The sequence below is a fragment of the Bos taurus genome, chromosome 3, assembly GCF_002263795.3.
Source record: "Bos taurus isolate L1 Dominette 01449 registration number 42190680 breed Hereford chromosome 3, ARS-UCD2.0, whole genome shotgun sequence".
In the NCBI taxonomy this organism is placed as follows: domain Eukaryota; kingdom Metazoa; phylum Chordata; class Mammalia; order Artiodactyla; family Bovidae; genus Bos; species Bos taurus.
In genome coordinates this window covers 58,962,996-58,980,844 of record NC_037330.1, presented here as the reverse complement: position 1 = coordinate 58,980,844, position 17,849 = coordinate 58,962,996, and the positions used below count along the sequence as shown (strand labels likewise).

Here is a 17,849-nt window from a genome sequence, read left to right as displayed (position 1 = left end):
TCATTCCAATCCCAAAGAAAGGCAATGCCAAAGAATGCTCAAACTACTGCATAATTGCACTCATCTCACATGCTAGTAAAGGAATGTTCAAAATTCTCCAAGCCAGGCTTCAGCAATACGTGAACCATGAACTTCCAGATGTTCAAGCTGGTTTTAGAAAAGGCAGAGGAACCAGAGATCAAATTGCCAACATTTGCTGGATCATGGAAAAAGCAAGAGAGTTCCAGAAAAACATCTATTTCTGCTTTATTGACTATGCCAAAGCCTTTGACTGTGTGGATCACAATAAACTGTGGAAAATTCTGAAAGAAATGGGAATACCAGACCACCTAACCTGCATCTTGAGAAACCTATATGCAGGTCAGGAAGCAACAGTTAGAACTGGACATGGAACAACAGACTGGTTCCAAATAGGAAAAGGAGTACATCAAGGCTGTATTTGTCACCCTGCTTATTTAACTTCTATGCAGAGTACATCATGAGAAATGCTGGGCTGGAGGAAGCACAAGCTGAAATCAGGATTGCCGGGAGAAATATCAATAACCTCAGATATGCAGATGACACCACCCTCATGAGAGAAAGTGAAGAACTAAAGGGCCTCTTGATGAAAGTGAAAGAGGAGAGTGAAAAAGTTGGCTTAAAGCTCAACATTCAGAAAATGAAGATCATGGCATCTGGGCCCATCACTTCATGGCAAATAGATGGGGAAACAATGGAAACAGTGACAGACTTTATCTTTTTGGGCTCCAAAATCACTGCAGATGGTGATTGCAGCCATGAAATTAAATTACTCCTTGGAAGGAAAGTTATGACCAATCTAGACAAGTATATTAAAAAGTAGAGACATTACTTTGTCAACAAAGGTCCGTCTAGTCAAGGCTATGGTTTTTCCAGTGGTCATATACGGATGTGAGAGTTGGACTATAAAGAAAGCTGAGCTCAGAAAAATTGATGCTTTTGAACTGTGGTGTTGGAGAAGACTCTTGAGAGTCCCTTGGACTGCAAGGAGATCCAACCAGTCCATCTTAAAGGAAATCAGTCCTGGTTGTTCATTGGAAGTACTGATGTTGAAGCTGAACCTCCAATATTTTGGCCACCTGATGTGAAGAGCTGACTCATTTGAAAAGACCCTGATGTTGGGAAAGATTGAAGGCAGCACGAGAAGGGGATGACAGAGGATGAGATGGTTAGATGGCATCACCAACTCAATGGACATGAGTTTGGGTAAACTCTGGGAGTTGGTAATGGACAGGGAGGCCTGGTGTGCTGTGGTTCATGGGGTCGCAAAGAGCTGGACACGACTGAGTGACTGAACTGAACTAACTGAAAGCCTGACACCCGTGGCTTTAACTCCTCTTCAGTGACTTCTTCATGATACATGAAAAATTCAAACTCCTTACACCAAGGCCTGTAAGTTTCTGCATAAGTTGCCTCCTTTCTCTCTCTCTACCTCATCTGTACCAATCTCCTCACTCTTTCTGCTCTGATTTTTTTCTCTCTCATTTTTTGTACCAAAGTCTTTCCTGCCTTTCAGATCCCTGCACTCCTTGGAATGAATGACATTCATCATTCAGCAGTTATTTATTGATCATTTAATATATGCTGGGCACTGTTCTTTGCCCAGGGAATATAGCAGTGAACAGAACAGCTAGAATTCCCTGCCCTCTAGGGCCTGACATTCCAGTGGGGCACTCTTCTACCAGCCCTTGATGTGGCTGACTGATCCTTCTACTTTGGACAGATAATATAAAGGAGTTTAAGAGGGGCAGAGGGCTGAATCAGGAGGGAGTGGAACCCTGGAAGCAGAGGCCAGGTTGACGGTGATCTCAGGTGGGCCCACCCAGGGGTGAAGAGGGCCTGAGCAGTGGGGACAAGAATGTCACATAGGTGTAGGGGGAGTGGAAGTGTCAGAACTAAGTAACCAGATGGATGTGAAGGTTTCCAGCCAGGTAGCTGGCGCTATAATGGATGTCTGTGCATGTGTGCTAAGTCACTTCAGTCATGTCCAACTCCTTGTGACCCTGTGGACTGTAGCCCACCAGGTTCCTCTGTCCATGGGTTTCTCCAGGCAAGAATACTGGACTGGGTTGCCATGCCCTCCTCCAGAGGATGCCCACTGCCCCCGCCCACCAGGGATCCAACTCATGTCTGCCCGTGTCTCCTGATTTGCAGGTAGATTCTTCACCCACTGAACCACCTGGGAAGCCCAATATAATGGGCTCTCAACAAATATTTATTAACTGGGTACAAATTATTCCTTTGACTCAGTTCAGTGTCAAAGTTCCTCATTTCAGCTATGAGAGCCAGGAGATACTAACTCTCTTAGAGGACTTTGGTAAAGGCTGAGGTTGCATACGTAAAGCTCCTGACAACTCCAGCAAGCACTGTCAGTTCAGTTCAGTTGCTCAGTCGTGTCCGACTCTTTGTGACCCCATGGACTGCAGCACGCCAGGCCTCCCTGTCCATCACCAACTCCCAGAGTTTACTCAAACTCATGTCCATTGAGTCGGTGATGCCATCCAACCATCTCATCCTCTGTCATCCCCTTCTCCTCCTGCCTTCAATCTTTCCCAGCATCAGGGTCTTTTCTAATGAGTCAGCTCTTTGCATCAGGTAGCCGAAGTATTGGAGTTTCAGCTTCAGCACCAGTCCTTCCAATGAATATTCAGGATTGATTTCCTTTAGGATGGACTGGTTGGATCTCCTTGCTGTCCAAGGGACTCTCCAGAGTCTTCTCCAACACCACAGTTTATGGTGTTGGAGTAAACCATAGCCCCAAGGGTGACGTGTACAGTAGACATATTCCAGGTGCCTGTTCCCTTAGACTGTGCACCAAGAGGGGAGGGAAGACTTGTCCTCAGACTCTGAATTTCCAGCACCAAACACAGTCCTTGTCTATCAAGTGAGTTGACGTGGATGAGTGAAAGAGTGGCCTCGGTTGCTTGAGATTGTCCTACACTTTGTATAAATCAAATGTTTTTCCATCTCCCCTCCCTCCCCTATAATCCCAATCCATGCCCTTCTCTGAGTCCTCTTAACTCATTTTTTGATACACCCTTCTCTGTGTTTTCCTCTTATTATCTGGTGGAAAAAAAATGAGATTAGGAGATTATGTCTGGGTTTTATATCTATAGGATGGTGGCATGAGACTAAATTTTTTCTCTAAACTTCTCCCCATCTCTGTCATTCACTGGTTCTCTCTGTCTTTCTCCTCTGAGTGGTAATTTCTGCCTACACCAGGTTCCTTTGTCTTCTCTTCTCCTTAAAATGGCCATAAATAGAACTGGAATATATATTACTTGTTATGTTGTTTGGTTGGAACTTTATTTCCTGTTCTCAGCATTCAAAGATGATGAGTACTATATGATGAATACATATTTCCTCCTTCTCTCTTATTGCATGATTTTTTGTAACATGCTGAGGACACATCACTGAATAAATCAGATGAGATCCCTCCCCTTCTGGAGCTTTACATCCATTGGGACAATTTTCTGTTAACAACAGACTCTGGAAACCCAGCAGTTGGACTTTGTGTAGCTAGATTATTTTCATAATTGCCTGTATTCTTCCAATCACTGTGTGCAAATAAAAACTCAACAAATTCATTTGCTTGTTTAATATAAAATCAAGTAATCATTTTTGAACCTTCCCCCGTCACCCTCACTGCACCCAACTGTCATTTGATTAAATCAACCTGTTGCTTTGTGTTTGGGTTGCAATCAGTCTTAGCACATGAATGTGAGGTTTTCTGTCTCTTAAGTTGTCAGTGTACTCATCAGAAACCTGTCATGTTTTTAGGAAGGTGAAGTGATATACACAGATTGGAAAATGGAAAGAGACCCTGAAACTGGCCGATTTATGGGTGAGGTTTTTTCCTTCTTTATTGTTTCTATATGTTTCCTATGATTTTTCAATAATTCAATTCATTTATTTTTAATTGAAAGATAATTGGTCAACAATATTGTGGTGGTTTCTGCCAAACACCAACATGAATCAGCCATAGGTATACCTATGTCCCTTCCCTCTTGAACCTCCCTCTCACCTCCCTCCCCATCCCACGCCTCTAGGTTGTTAAAGAGTCACACAGCAAATTCTCATTGGCTACCTATTTTACATATGGTAATGTACATGTTTCCATGTTATTCTCTCCAAACACCCCACCCTCTTCTTCCTCCCCCTCACCATGTCTGTTCTCTATGTCTGTGTCCCCTTTGCTGCCCTGCAAATAGGTTGATCAGTACTGTCTTTCTATATGCGTTATATATATATATGCGTTAATATACAGTATTTGTTTCTGACAACTTCACTCTGTATAATATGTTCTAGGTTCATCCTATGAGTAAGTTTTGATGATTGCTCCATTATTAATAAGCTGTTTCTTTTTTCCAAAGCACCAAGGAGCCCTGGCCTGCCTTATAGGAGGGAAGGCATGTGAGGTTCTGACCCTACACTTGCTATTGAAGTGAGGGCTTCAGATAAGCCACACCATTGTCACCTAGGAGCTTGTTAGAAAAACAGGATGCTACCCCAGGCCTACTGAATCTAAATACAGATTTTGATAAAATTCTCCAGGTGATTTGTTTTCACACCAAAATTTGAGGAGCACTAATCTGTTGGTGCTTAAATTATGGAGACGCTTGGACAATTCAATTTTAAAACAACAATGCTGTTTCAATACTTCAACAACCCAGTAGCTCAGCAGTGTGGAAAACCTGAGTCAAGGTGAAATTATAAGCTAAATTCACCAAGATCTTGAAGACCTCAGCACTGTAAGGGAGAAGTAACTCTAGGGGCTGGGACTGGTTGGTGTTCATGTGTTCCCCTGATCCTAGGCCCGGACTCTGGGCAGCTGAACAGAGGTAGGAGGGTCACACCCAGGTATGAACAAGAATCAGAGTCAATGATTCAGGCTTCCCTGCTGGCTCAAGAATCCACCTGCCAAATGCAGGAAACGCAAGAGACTGGTTCAATCCCTGGGTTGGGAAGATCTCCTGGAGAAGGAAATGGCAACCCGCTCCAGTACTCTTGCCTGGGAAATCCCATGGACCGAGGAGCACGGCAGGCTACAGTCCATGGAGTCACAAGGGTTGGACATGGCTTAGCCACTAAACCACCACCACCAATAAGCTAAGTTCCCCGTCAAAGCTCAGAGCCTTGGGGCACACTACAATTACAACCACTTGCTTTAATGCTTTGGATTTTATCATGGCATGAACATATATTTGACCTACTTTTCAGAGTGTGGAATAACCATGAGATAAGGAAGAGGCAGCTCCTGGAACCACTTGAACCCTGTGGAGCAGTGAGAAGAAGCAATGAGTCTTGGTTTGCAGAAGGGGATCTAGTCAGTCCTGTGGGTGGTTGGAGCAGATGGACCTATGTGCGAGTGATTGAGGTCCAAAGGTCAGAGCCACTGCCTGCAGGGGACAGCTGTTGGGGCTCAGATCTCCGCCTTAATCTTCACTTCTGAGTCTGGTTCTGCAGGCTAGTGTCTGCCGTAGACCTGCGAAATCGGCTTGTCAGCATTGCCTCCAGGGTGGTCATTGTCATCTGGAAACAATGGACGTGAGTTTGAGTAAACTCCAGGAGTTGGTGATGGACAGGGAGGCCTGGCGTGCTGCAGTCCATGGGGTCACAAAGAGTCGGACACGACTGAGCAACTGAACTGAACTGACAGTGCTTGCTGGAGTTGTCAGGAGCTTTACGTATGCAACCTCAGCCTTTACCAAAGTCCTCTAAGAGAGTTAGTATCTCCTGGCTCTCATAGCTGAAATGAGGAACTTTGACACTGAACTGAGTCAAAGGAATAATTTGTACCCAGTTAATAAATATTTGTTAAGAGCCCATTATATTGGGCTTCCCAGGTGGTTCAGTGGGTGAAGAATCTACCTGCAAATCAGGAGACACGGGCAGACATGAGTTGGATCCCTGGTGGGCGGGGGCAGTGGGCATCCTCTGGAGGAGGGCATGGCAACCCAGTCCAGTATTCTTGCCTGGAGAAACCCATGGACAGAGGAACCTGGTGGGCTACAGTCCACAGGGTCACAAGGAGTTGGACATGACTGAAGTGACTTAGCACACACACACACATCCATTATAGCGCCAGCTATCTGGCTGGAAACCTTCACATCCCTCTCCATCTGGTTACTTAGTTCTGGCACTTCCACTCCCCCTACACCTATGTGATACTCTTGTCCCCTCTGCTCAGGCTCTCTTCACCCCTGGGTGGGTGGGCCCACCTGAGATCACCGTCAACTTGGTCTCTGCTTCCAGGGCTCCACTCCCTCCTGATTCAGCCCTCTACCCTCCTTTAACTCCCTTAAATTCTCTGTCCAAAGTAGATCAGTCAGCCACATCAAGGGTTGGTAGAAGAGTGTCCCACTGGAATGTCATCCCCAGAGGGGAGGGAATTCTAGCTGTTCTGTTCACTGCTATATTCCCTGGGCAAAGAACAGTGCCCAGCATATGTTAAATGATCGATAAATAACTGCTGAATGATGAATGTCATTCATTCCAAGGAGTGCAGGGGCCTGAAAGGCAGGAAAGAGTTTGGTACAAAAAATAAGAAAAAAAAAAAAACCCTACTTTTATGCTGATTCATGTTTCTATTTATTTAATAATCCATGAATGTTAGTGCATGTGCTACTGGTCAGGCACATTAGTACATGATAACAGTCTCCTCCACACCCCTGGGATACAAGCTGAGGCAATGACTCAGTTTGTGACACCATGACTTGGTTGTGCACAGATGGATATGGGTTCCTCCTGGTCTCAGATTTTCTTGGAGGCTTACCCTAAACTGCTTTTAAGGTAGCCCATGGCAAACAGGTTGAGCTATTTATTTTAAATGAATTGTATTCCATCTACAGAGACAGTGACAATAAACTTAAAAACCAAAAGCTTTATGTTTATACCTCTTTGATGTTTGTTCTTACTTCCATTCATTCATCAAATCATTACTGAGAATCTACTATGTGCCAGGCACTAGGGATACAAAGATAAACAAGATAATTTCTCCCCTAAAGGAGACCGCTGATTTATTGGAAGTCAGCCACATAAACAAATGATGACATTGCACTGTCCTTGGTGCTGTGGCTGGCAGCAAACACTAAGTGACATGGAATCCCACAAAGGGACCAACTCTCTTGGGAGTTTGGGGGAGAACAGATAGATGTGTACGTATGGCTGGATCCCTTTGCTGTTCACTAAAACTGTCGCAACCTTGTTAATTGGCTATGCATGCTCAGTCGCTTCAGTCGTGTCCGACTCTTGTGACCCCTTGGACCACAGCCCACCAGGCTCCTCTGACCATGGAATTTTCCTGCCAAGAATACTAGAGTAGATTGCCATTTCCTCCTATAGGGGAGCTTCCCAAGCTCCCAGGGATGAAACCCGCATCACCTGCATCTCCTGCATTGCAAGCAGATTCTTTACTGCTGAGCCACTGGGGAAGCCCTAATTGGCTATACCAGAATACAAAATAAAAAGTTTAAAAAAAAAGAAAAGGCCCCACCATAGAGAGATACAGTTGAGCTGGGTCTTAAAGGGTAGATCTCAAATTTCCAGATGGAGAAAGACATTCCAGGTAGAAAGAGGAACAAATACTAAAACACAGAAGCTCAAAAGAGCAGTGAACAAGTAGGAAACAGGGAGACCTCCTGGCCAAAGCATAGCAGTAGAGAGGACTACAGCAGCAGGCAAGGCTCCAGGAAGGACACTCGGGTCTAGATGGCAAAGAGCCTTGAGTGCCTCACTAAGCCGTGGACCTCATCCTAGTACCATTGATATGATCAGAAAATCACTCTGTCAGGAGAGCAAGGTTTGGATTAATTTATTGGTGGGTCTTACAATGGAAGCAGGATGACCAGTTGCAATAGCATAGATGAGGAATGGAGAGGACTGATGTGCAGGCAGGGTGATGAGGATGGACAGAGAGATTCAAGAGGGAGAGATTTAGAGATAAACATGCCAGGGCTTTGTGGCCAGTGGGATATGAGTGGAAAAGTAAAAGAGAAATTGCTTTTAATTTCTTGGCATTTAGTTCATTCCAAAAAAAAAAAAAAAAAAGAGAGAGAGAAAGAGAAATAGCTCTAACTACCTACTTAAAGGGTATTTTAAAATCATCTTCTTACTTTAATACTTTAAAAATTACCAATCAAGGATTTTGTAACATGGAAAGTCAAAGGACACTTATTCCCATTGGATAATGGTGAAGTTCAGGGACTGTCAATGTGTAGAGGTGCTGAACTGTAAATTGTACGGCTTATTTACATTCTGTGAACCGGCAGTGTTTTCCTTGGGAGTTACCAGCCCAATGGCATTCATAAACAGCATGGACATTTCCTGAGTAAAGATGAGGCAATTACTAGGACCCGTTTTCTCTCGATCTGCCCCAAGTTCAAATGTGCAAGGCAAGAAGGAGAGTTTCTTCTTCTTCTGAAAGATGGATTACCCTACCTGAGCTATGTGTGATGAAGAAGTCACAATCAAACAAGGCTTCCAGATGACCCAAGAAATACAGGCTGATATATTTGATGATGATGACAGTTGACATAATCATCTCATGTACTCAACTCACAAGTTGGCACGTGTCATGTGTCAGGCCCTCTTCCCAGTACTTTCCATGGATTAACTCATTTAATCTTCACAGCAACACTGTGGATTTGAACCCAGGCTGTCTGTGCTCTTAACCACATCAGGATGCTAAATCCTTCTTTCGATAATGACTCTGGGAACTACTGTTTTGTTTGTTTAAGTTTCTTATCTGACTAGGGGCTCTGGCATTTCATTGAATAACTTAAGGATAGCTCCATTTACTGCTGAATGGCACTAAGGTCTTTCGAAGGATAAAAGGAAGGAAAAGTTATATGGGCTGAGAACATTCAACATATTAAAGCACCAGTCTTGATGGTTATCTATATTCCTATCACTGGTGGCAGAGGGCTTCTAGACTCCTGGATAGCCCTGTTCATAGAATGAGATGGTATAGGAAATCCAGCTCAACAAAGACAAAACCAAGATCTGAGAAATACAGCATCAGCAAGAAGAAAGCTGCTGGTTTCCAGGGATCTCCTGCCTTCCCAGGAATCTTCCAGATCACTTCAAGATGGCCTTAGAAATAAGTCTTCTCTGCTGTCTTCAAGATGGAGCTTTGGTTAGAGGAAAACTGGCCTTTTTGTTTGTTTGTTTTTAACTTAGAAGAGCTACAGTTAAATTTGTACTTTATAAGGTTTTTCAAATAATTTTTAAATTGAGATAAAAATATACATAAACAAGAAATTTAACACGTTAACCATTTTTAAAGTATAGTTCCATGGTGTCAAGTATATTTACACTGTTGTGCAACTAGTCTCCAGAACTCTTTTCACCTTGTGAAACTGAAACTCTGTTCTGGTTAAACAGTAGCTCCCACTCCTTTCCTCTCAGCCCCTGGCCACCAACTTTATGCTTTCTATCCCTATGAATGTGACTGTCATAAGTACCTCATGTCAGTGGAATCATACAGTATTTGCCTCTTTGTGACTGGCTTATTTCCCTTAAAATAATATACTCAATTTTCATTCATGTTGCAGCATATGTCAGAATTCCCTTGCTTTTAAAGGATGAATAATACTCCATTGTATGGGCATACCACATTCTGCTTATCCATTCATCCATTAACGGACATTTGGATTGCTTCTACCTTTTCAGTATTGCAAATAATGCTTCTGTGAACATGGGTGGACAAAAATCTCTTTGACATTGTATCATCTTTTGGAAAGATTATGGTGGCTCTTTTTTCTGCTTAATGTTATGTTGGTGTTCTGAGAAAAAAAAATCAAACCTTCACATAGCTATTAATATGTTGAGATTCAGAGTAAGTTGGTGGTTTTAGTACAAAGTAGACACACAGTGTAGTTTGACCTAGACAGGCACATATTTTTAGGGCCATCCCTGGGACTTGTGGGTCTGGGCAGCAAGGCGAGAGGAGCAGCTGGCTCCAAAGCCAGGCCAGGGGAGAGGAAACCAAGCCACAGCAGAGTAGACAGACTAGGGGAGCAGGAGTACCCTGGTGCCCAGGACAGAGACAAAGGGGAGGTCATCATTTTAATATCCAAACCAGCTCATCCTCTGGTCTTCCCAGTGGCGATAAATGGAAGGTACAATAAGCCTATTGCTCTTAACAGAAACCTGGCTGTCATTCTCAGCACTTCATTTCTTTCACCCTGCATGTCAACTCTAGCTCACAAATATTTCTTGATTATCCACTCCTCCCTTGCATCTTCATTCAAGTCACCATCCTTTCTCACCATAAATGCAGCATCCACCTCCCATAGTGTCCCCTCTTTGCTTTTATCTCCTCTGATCTATTCTTCCCACAGCAGTCAGAGAATCGTTTCATATATCAATCAGATCGTCTTCTAGCCCTAAAGGACTCATTAAATCACATTATACTTAGAATGTAATCTAAATGCTTTTCCTAATAAGGCTCTGCAGCACCGGGACTCACCAGGTCTTCATTTGTTTCCTATGTTTCACCCTGGGATTATCAGTTGTTGTTCAGTTGCTCAGTTGTCTCCAACTCTTTGTGACCCCATGGACTGTAACACGCCAGGCTTCCCTATTCTTCACTATCTCCTGGAGTTCGCTCAAACTCATATCCATTGAGTTGGTGATGCCATCCAACCATCTCATCCTCTGACACCCTCTTCTCCTCCTGCTTTCAATCTTTCCCAGCATCAGAGTCTTTTCCGTGAGTCAGCTGTTCGCATCAGTTGGCCAAAGTACTGGAGCTTCAGCTTCAGTATCAGTCCTTCCAACAAATATTCAGATTGATTTCCTTTAGGACTGACTGGTTTGATCTCCTTGCTGTCCAAGGGACTCTCAAAAGTCTTCTCCAGCACCACAGTTTGAAAGCATCAATTCTTCAGCATTCAGCCTTCTTTATAGTCCAACTCTCATATCTGTACATGACTAATGGAAAAATCATAGCTTTGATGATATGGACCTTTGTCAGCAAAGTGATGTCTCTGTTTTTTAATACACTATGTTTGTCATAGCTTTCCTTCCAAGGAGCAAGCGTCTTTTAATTTCATAGCCACAGTCATTGTCCATAGTGATTTTGTAGCACGAGAGAAAGTCTGTCACTGTTTCCATTTTTTCCCCATCTATTTGCCATGAAGTGATGGGACTGAATGCCATGATCTTCATTTTTTGAATGTTAAATTTTAAGCCAGCTTTTTCATTCTCCTCTTTCACCTTCATCAAGAGGTTCTTTAGTTCCTCTTCACTTTCTGGATTATCAGACTCCAGTCCTATTGCCTTCCTCAAAATTATAGATACTCTAAACACTTCCCAGGACTTTGTTGTGTATCATTCCTTCTGTCTGGAATGCTGCTACTGTTGCTGCTAAGTCGCTTCAGTCGTGTCTGACTCTGTGCCACCCCATAGATGGCAGCCCACCAGGCTCTGCAATTCCTGGGATTCTCCAGGCAAGAACACTGGAGTAGGTTGCCATTTCCTTCTCCAATGTATGAAAGTGAAAAGTGAAAGTGAAGCCGCTCAGTCGTGTCCGACTCTTCGCAATCCCATGGACTGCAGCCTACCAGGCTCCTCCGTCCATGGGATTTTCCAGGCAAGAGTACTGGAGTGGGGTGCCATTTACTCCACACCAAAATCTTCCCGTGCCGAACTCAGGCCTAAATGACTCACCTTCAGAGAATCCTTTCGAAATGTCCCTTGTTATTTTTTCTTGTGATATTTTTTTCCTTCATAATACATTTCACATTTTCTTATTATATACCTTGGGATTTGTTTGTGGAGTATCTGTCTTTCCACTGGATTTTAAGTTCTGAGAGGGCAGATCATGTTTGTTTATTAACCATTTTTTACCCAGCCATCCATAGCAGCTGGTACGTACAAACAGTCCACAAATATCTATTGACTAGCAATCTATAACACTGACTAAGTGATGGGTTAATAAATGAGTAAATGAATAAGAACAGAAAGTGTTCCTTTGAGCCTCCAAAGTGGCTTCGATGGGAATTTCCCTGGACTTTCCATAAAAAGAGGAGCTGTCCCTTGACAGATTGATTCACCTCAACTGATCTCTGGTTCTCCACTCTCAGACCTCATTAATCAGGACCTATCTGTCCATCAGAGATCTGCCCATTCTTCATTGTAGGAATGTAAACAGTGTTATGAAAGATGAAATGGCCTTTTCCACTCCAACAGCAAAGAAGCCTGTGAGCCTCTACACAGTCCATGATGGAGCTGTCCACACCGTTCAGAGGTCACCTTTCTACAAGGACATTATCCTCACTGTTGGGGGTTGGAACGTAGCCATCTGGAAAGAAGGTATTATGGTAAGTTGCCTGCAAAATGGAGGAGTAGGTGTGTGGTCCTTTACTATTGAGAAAAACAATAGGAACAACAGACTGTTCTGACATAACAATGCCTTTGGGATGCTTTTTAGAAATATTGGAACAGATGGCCTGGGCCCCAGCCTGTCAGCGGAACCAATACAAGCCTTTGGAAAACACAACCATTTGCTTTTCATCCCTGAAGGCAGGAAACATTTACAAGTCTTTTGTTCTCTGAAACCAGTGTTGTCTTCTAAATACTTGTTGTGAGCTGTTCACTTGGTTTATGTTTTTCCCCTCCCCTTAAAATACAAGATGGGATACTGATTACTGTATGAAGCCCAAAGAAGCAATGGGTCTATCATCTTTGCTCCTGCACCAGGCAACTGGTCACCAGAAAGTGGGAGTAAGAAATCTAAGGGCTCTATCACCAGGCAGACAGAGACATGCAGAGGTCAGGATGGGGCAGTGCCAAGAATCCAGTGGTCAGGATTTAGGACAGGGCCTGGATCCAGATAGTCAGAAGCTAAACTGCCAAAACCTAGAAAGATTGGTATAATTGAATGAAGCAGGAGTGCGGGAAAATCAGTATGATATGTCCCTTTCATGAGCTACTTACGAGAATTATCAAAATCTGGGGGAAAAAAAAAATATATATATATATATATATATATATATGAGTTTCATATCTATAATATATATATATATTCTTTGACCTAACACTTTTCCGTTTTATTTCTGGGAGTCTAACTTACATGAATACTCAAAAAAATTGTGTGTGTACAAGTTTGTCATTGAAAAAAGTTGGGATCTCCTTAAGTGTCCTTCCAGAAAAGGACTTCTATTTCATACCAATGTCCTTTGGTATGATTTTTTTTTTGTCTTTACAACAAGCAAGTATTAGTTTTTCAGTTAAAGAAAAAAGAAATTAAGCCAAGATTGTCCAAAGACTGTGCAGGGGTCAAGAACCTGGTTAGCCACAGAAACCGAAGTAACTGAGCAAGAACAGATTGCAGGGTCTCCTGTAAGGAGTCCATGAATTAGTGGTGTTTGTCCCCCACAAGAAGCCTTTGTTTGCATGTTTGGGAAGGTAGGAGGCAGCTCCATAGCTTAGGTTAATCCTGGAAGATATGAGTAGGTGAAGGGGTCCACCTGGTTGCCAGGTATAGCGTGATGGTGGGAAGAGAATGCATTTTGATCTTCTGTCTCTATGAAAACCCCTCGAAGAAGGCAAAGTACCCCACAGCAGAGAAGAGAAATGATCTTATTATGTTACATTGGTGGTCCAAAATCTCTCCCCCAGAATATTCATAAACTACTGGATGCAGCTCACAGAACTGACTGTTCATCGTAGGCACCTGACAGGAAAATAAAGATATAAGCAAAATTTATAATCTTATAATCTTTACTCATCCAGTGTCCACCAGTCTCCAAACAAATAGCAATGGGCTTTAGGAACAGTTGAATTAGAACCACCAATAGCTCAATTAGAAAATTTGATCTTTTTTAAAAAGTCACTAAAATAAGAAAAAAAATACTATAAAAATATACAAGAAAGAAAAGAGCCAGCATATATAAAAACCCTATAAGGAAAACAAAGAAGACTTCTGAGTAGGCATAATTCTGCTGTTATATGATCATAGCCATCTGAGTTTTATTCTAAAAACAAAAAAACCTTGTAAATATCCCTCAGATAATAACAAAAACTTTTGTTTTTAATTTTAGACCGGACCCCTCCTTCAGTCATGCTGTGCACCCAAAAGGTACACCTCAGGGCACTGGTCCCTGACCAGGCCTGGAGTCTTCTATATTGGCCGAGAAGATGGGTACATTGATATCTGGGACCTTCTTGAGAAAACTCATGAACCAGCCCAGTCCCAAAACATCTGTATAACTATGATCATGTACATCAAACCCTGGACCTTTTCTGGTATGTTAACTCTGATTAAAGGAGCAAAGTCATTTTGCATTTTTTGGGCCGGGGACATTTTGACATTCATCTGGAAAGCCTCTGATGTTGCTTCTCAAGCTTTTTCTCCCCATGCCACCTCCTCCCTTCCATCACTGCACTTCCTTTCCCTTCCCTCTTCTACTCAAATTTTGGTTACAACCTGAGTTTCACTAGTTTCTTCATCAGTTATTTCTGAGACACATTTTAGTATGTCAAGCAGGGGCTGATTTTGAACCACGCAATGAAAAGCATGCTTGTCACCCTCTCTGGGTCCCTAAATCACAGGGTGAACCCTAAATCCTTGCTACCTTTTGCTGCTTCTTTTTCAAATAGAATAAGTTCTGTATCTTTAATCTTTTGTTATGTCACAAATGTTCAATATTTTATCACTTTTATGGCTTTCCCCTGGACAATATCAAGCAGTTCTTTTCATGAAATCTCAATGACTCTGTGAGATCATATATCTATTTAAACTATAACTTTTGAATTAACTGTGAGGAAAAAATAGTGTATAACAGAGCAAGCAGAAATTCAAGAACATGTCGATAGAAAAGTAATTTATATCCTTTATCTCAGTTTCTCCATTTCACCCAAGTAATACTTTCTACCCAGACTAAGTATATATTTGCCTCATTTAAAAGAAGTTTCCCTTTGTTTCCAGAGATGCACGGGCATAAAATTGTCATTTTCTCAGAAAAAACATGAGGTTTAGAAACACAGTCTTCAGGATTTCTAGAGTGTCAGAGTCTGGCTACTACTTGACCGTATATGTCACAAAAATGTGTTTTCCCATATTTGCTGCAAAACATTGCTTTTGCATACCTAAAGGGATTACGATTCTAGGATTTAGCAATGTGAACCAGACCTTCTGAAAAGGAGGAGAAAAAAGTTTAGATAAGAAATTAAAATTCTCAAATATGCTTGTGTTTTATACCCATTTAAAATGACCAAAAGGAGCGATTTGTTTCTGTAATAAGAAAACTGGTTTTGGCTGTATTTGAAATTCATCTGGATAATGGCATCCTTTAGCCCTTACTGTCTTTGGTGAAAATTGGCATCATGATTTTTCTGTGAAAATCTTCCATGTATTGTACCTGCTTTCTTCTCAAATCTGCCATGGATCCAGTCAGAGAGGGTCAACCTCACCTGGGAGTCACAGTCCTTAAAGTAGAGACTAAGAAAACATGATTGGGGATGAGCAGGGTGGCTGAGAAAGGCTCAAGGTCTCAGCCTTCATTTCACCAACTGGAAAAGTGTCTTTCATGTGTTATTATAATCTGCAGTCATGAAGGTCTGATGAAAATGCCAAGATTATTATAATCACAACAGGCCCTTTGGGAAATCACAAAGCAAAAATGCAGTACATGTTTAACCTCTAAGATGACTTTCTGATTGCAGAGCTGTTTTTTCTCCCCACTTTTTGAAACTTTTAGCTAAGCAGCAATTTATAGCCATAGCTGATTATTATGGAACACTGCATATATTGGAAATTCCTTGGACATTAAGTCACCCTTCAACCAATGAGGTTAGTAACTTTTGGCTTTGAGGATTTATGTGATCAGATACTGCTGAGACAGGTTTTAGAAATATGTTCAGAAATGACAGCATTTTTGCTCTGTAAGAAGATAAAAGAATCATGCAGTCAAAATAAGGGGATGTTAACCTAAATGGGAAAAGAATTTGAAAAAGAATAGATATATGTATACGTGTAGCTGAATCACTTTGCTATGCATCTGAAAGTAACACGACGTTGTTAATCAGCTATGCTCCAATATAAAATAAAATAATGAGGGGATGTATTCCTGTTGTATGAGATAAATGACTTAAAACTAGAGGGGGAAAAAAGCATGCAATGAAAGAAAGGCCAAGTAAATGAAGCCCAGATTCAGAGAAGAATTGATTTGGGGATTCATAATCATAGGAAGTTATTTTCATATTGTAACCCAAGCATGGGACTTTATTTTGGTGATACCCTTCCCAGAGGACCCAGCTGACATTTTTTTGCATCTCTCCATCGCCAGCCTCCATCCATCCTTCCCCAACTTGGTGTACTGCCGGCAGCAGGTCTGAAGTGGCAGTGTTCTGCCCCTGCATGCATAGCATCCAGGGGTTTTGTTTCAAGCAGTGTTAATAGTTATTTTATAAAAAGAATATCAATAAATAGTACATAAATATGGATACAGTAAACATTAAATATATAGATTGCAATCTGTTGCAAGTTCCAACAATATCAACCTAGTTACTTGCAGGCAAAAAACTCTCCCTTCTTTGGTCACCTCGCCCAAGGTCTCTGATGCCTTCCCTGCTTCTATTCTTCTGCCCACACACGCTCCTCAGGGGACCAGGAACTCAACTCTGCTTCCAGCCCCTCTAGGGTTTCCACTGACATCCTCCTCTGGGTTTTCCAAGTTTGACTGATAATGCAAAACTTCCCTCAGCCTTAAAAGTGAGAAGGAGAAAAAGGAGGGAAAAGAGGCATCCAAGGACATTTCTCTTACAAAATTACAATTTTCTGCAGCCCTCTCCTTCCAATCCCACTCCTTTTCTGCCATCCCCCAATTCGCAGGTCCCTAAACCTCAGCCCTCTGGTAGTGGGCTTTGGGCCTTATCCCAAAGCAGGCAATCTAGCTAATAACTTACAAGCAGCAGACGTTCTTCCAGAGCCTTGTCAAGAACATGGAGGCTTCTGTGTGAGCCCCGCTCTCATGGGCCTGTATTTCTAACAGGTATCAAGTGTAAGTCACTACTTTGAAAGAGAAGTCAAACATCTGGAATATGTAGAACAGCGCAGAAAAATTCGTGAACAGGAAAAGAGAGAAATGGAGCTGGAACTGGAGAAGAAAAAAGTTGTAAGTTAAGTTTCAGAAACCAAAATTGCTTTCCTCTAACACTAGTAGGATTATATTTGTTTGGCTTAGTCCACAGATTCAAAAGAAAAAATATGCCTTTTCACATTCTTCTCTTCTTCTCATGGGAGTCAAGAGGGCAGTTCTCTGATTTCCTAGCTTAGTGTGAGTCAAACTACCAATTGGACACCTAGTGAGATTCTATCCAATTTAGATTCTGAAATTTTCTATATTTCAAGTCCTTAGATTAAAGTGAAGTGAAGTGAAGTGAAGTTGCTCAGTCGTGTCCAATTCTTTGCGACCCCATGGACTGTAGCCTACCAGGCTCCTCCGTCCATGAGATTCTCCAGGCAAGAATACTGGAGCGGGTTGCCATTTCCTTCTACAAGGGATCTTCCCTATCCAGGGATCGAACCTGGGTCTCCCACATTGGAGGCGGATGCTTTAACCTCTGAGCCAACAGGGAAGCTTTAGATTAGGTGGTATCTAAATACCAATATGAAAAAAAAAAATAAATAAATACCAGTATGGATACAGAGATTCAAAATTTGGATGCTTTCATTTCATAGAAACTTAATGTTTAATGAATAATGCATTAAAATAGTGTAAAAAAGAGTGGAATATGAGTTAGGACATGTGGACTCACATCGCATGTCTACCACTTACTAGCCATGAGATCTAGAGCAAGGTTTGCACCTTTGCTGAGTTTTG

At 42.1% G+C, this 17,849-nt stretch overlaps 1 protein-coding gene and 1 non-coding gene across 12 annotated transcripts in view; one reads left to right on the top strand and one right to left on the bottom strand.

Annotated features, from left to right (window-relative positions):
* Positions 1–17,849, top strand: part of DNAI3 (dynein axonemal intermediate chain 3) — a 106,790-nt gene that overhangs the window by 62,225 nt on the left and 26,716 nt on the right. For 10 of the 11 annotated variants that reach the window (XR_009493788.1, XR_009493789.1, XM_059884546.1 and 7 more), the window contains exons 18-22: positions 3,799–3,862; positions 12,214–12,344; positions 14,067–14,271; positions 15,726–15,817; positions 17,019–17,141. Coding sequence is in view for 9 of the 11 variants with exons in the window: in XM_059884546.1 (XP_059740529.1) it covers positions 3,799–3,862; positions 12,214–12,344; positions 14,067–14,271; positions 15,726–15,817; positions 17,019–17,141 (615 nt within the window). In the remaining 2 variants the exon portion in view is untranslated. Of the gene's footprint in view, positions 1–3,798; positions 3,863–12,213; positions 12,345–14,066; positions 14,272–15,725; positions 15,818–17,018; positions 17,142–17,849 lie in introns of those variants that run through there. The other variant, XM_059884551.1, reaches the window with a different exon arrangement.
* TRNAW-CCA (transfer RNA tryptophan (anticodon CCA)) lies at positions 17,533–17,604 on the bottom strand. Its single transcript has one exon. It is a non-coding gene; the product is annotated as a tRNA-Trp (tRNA).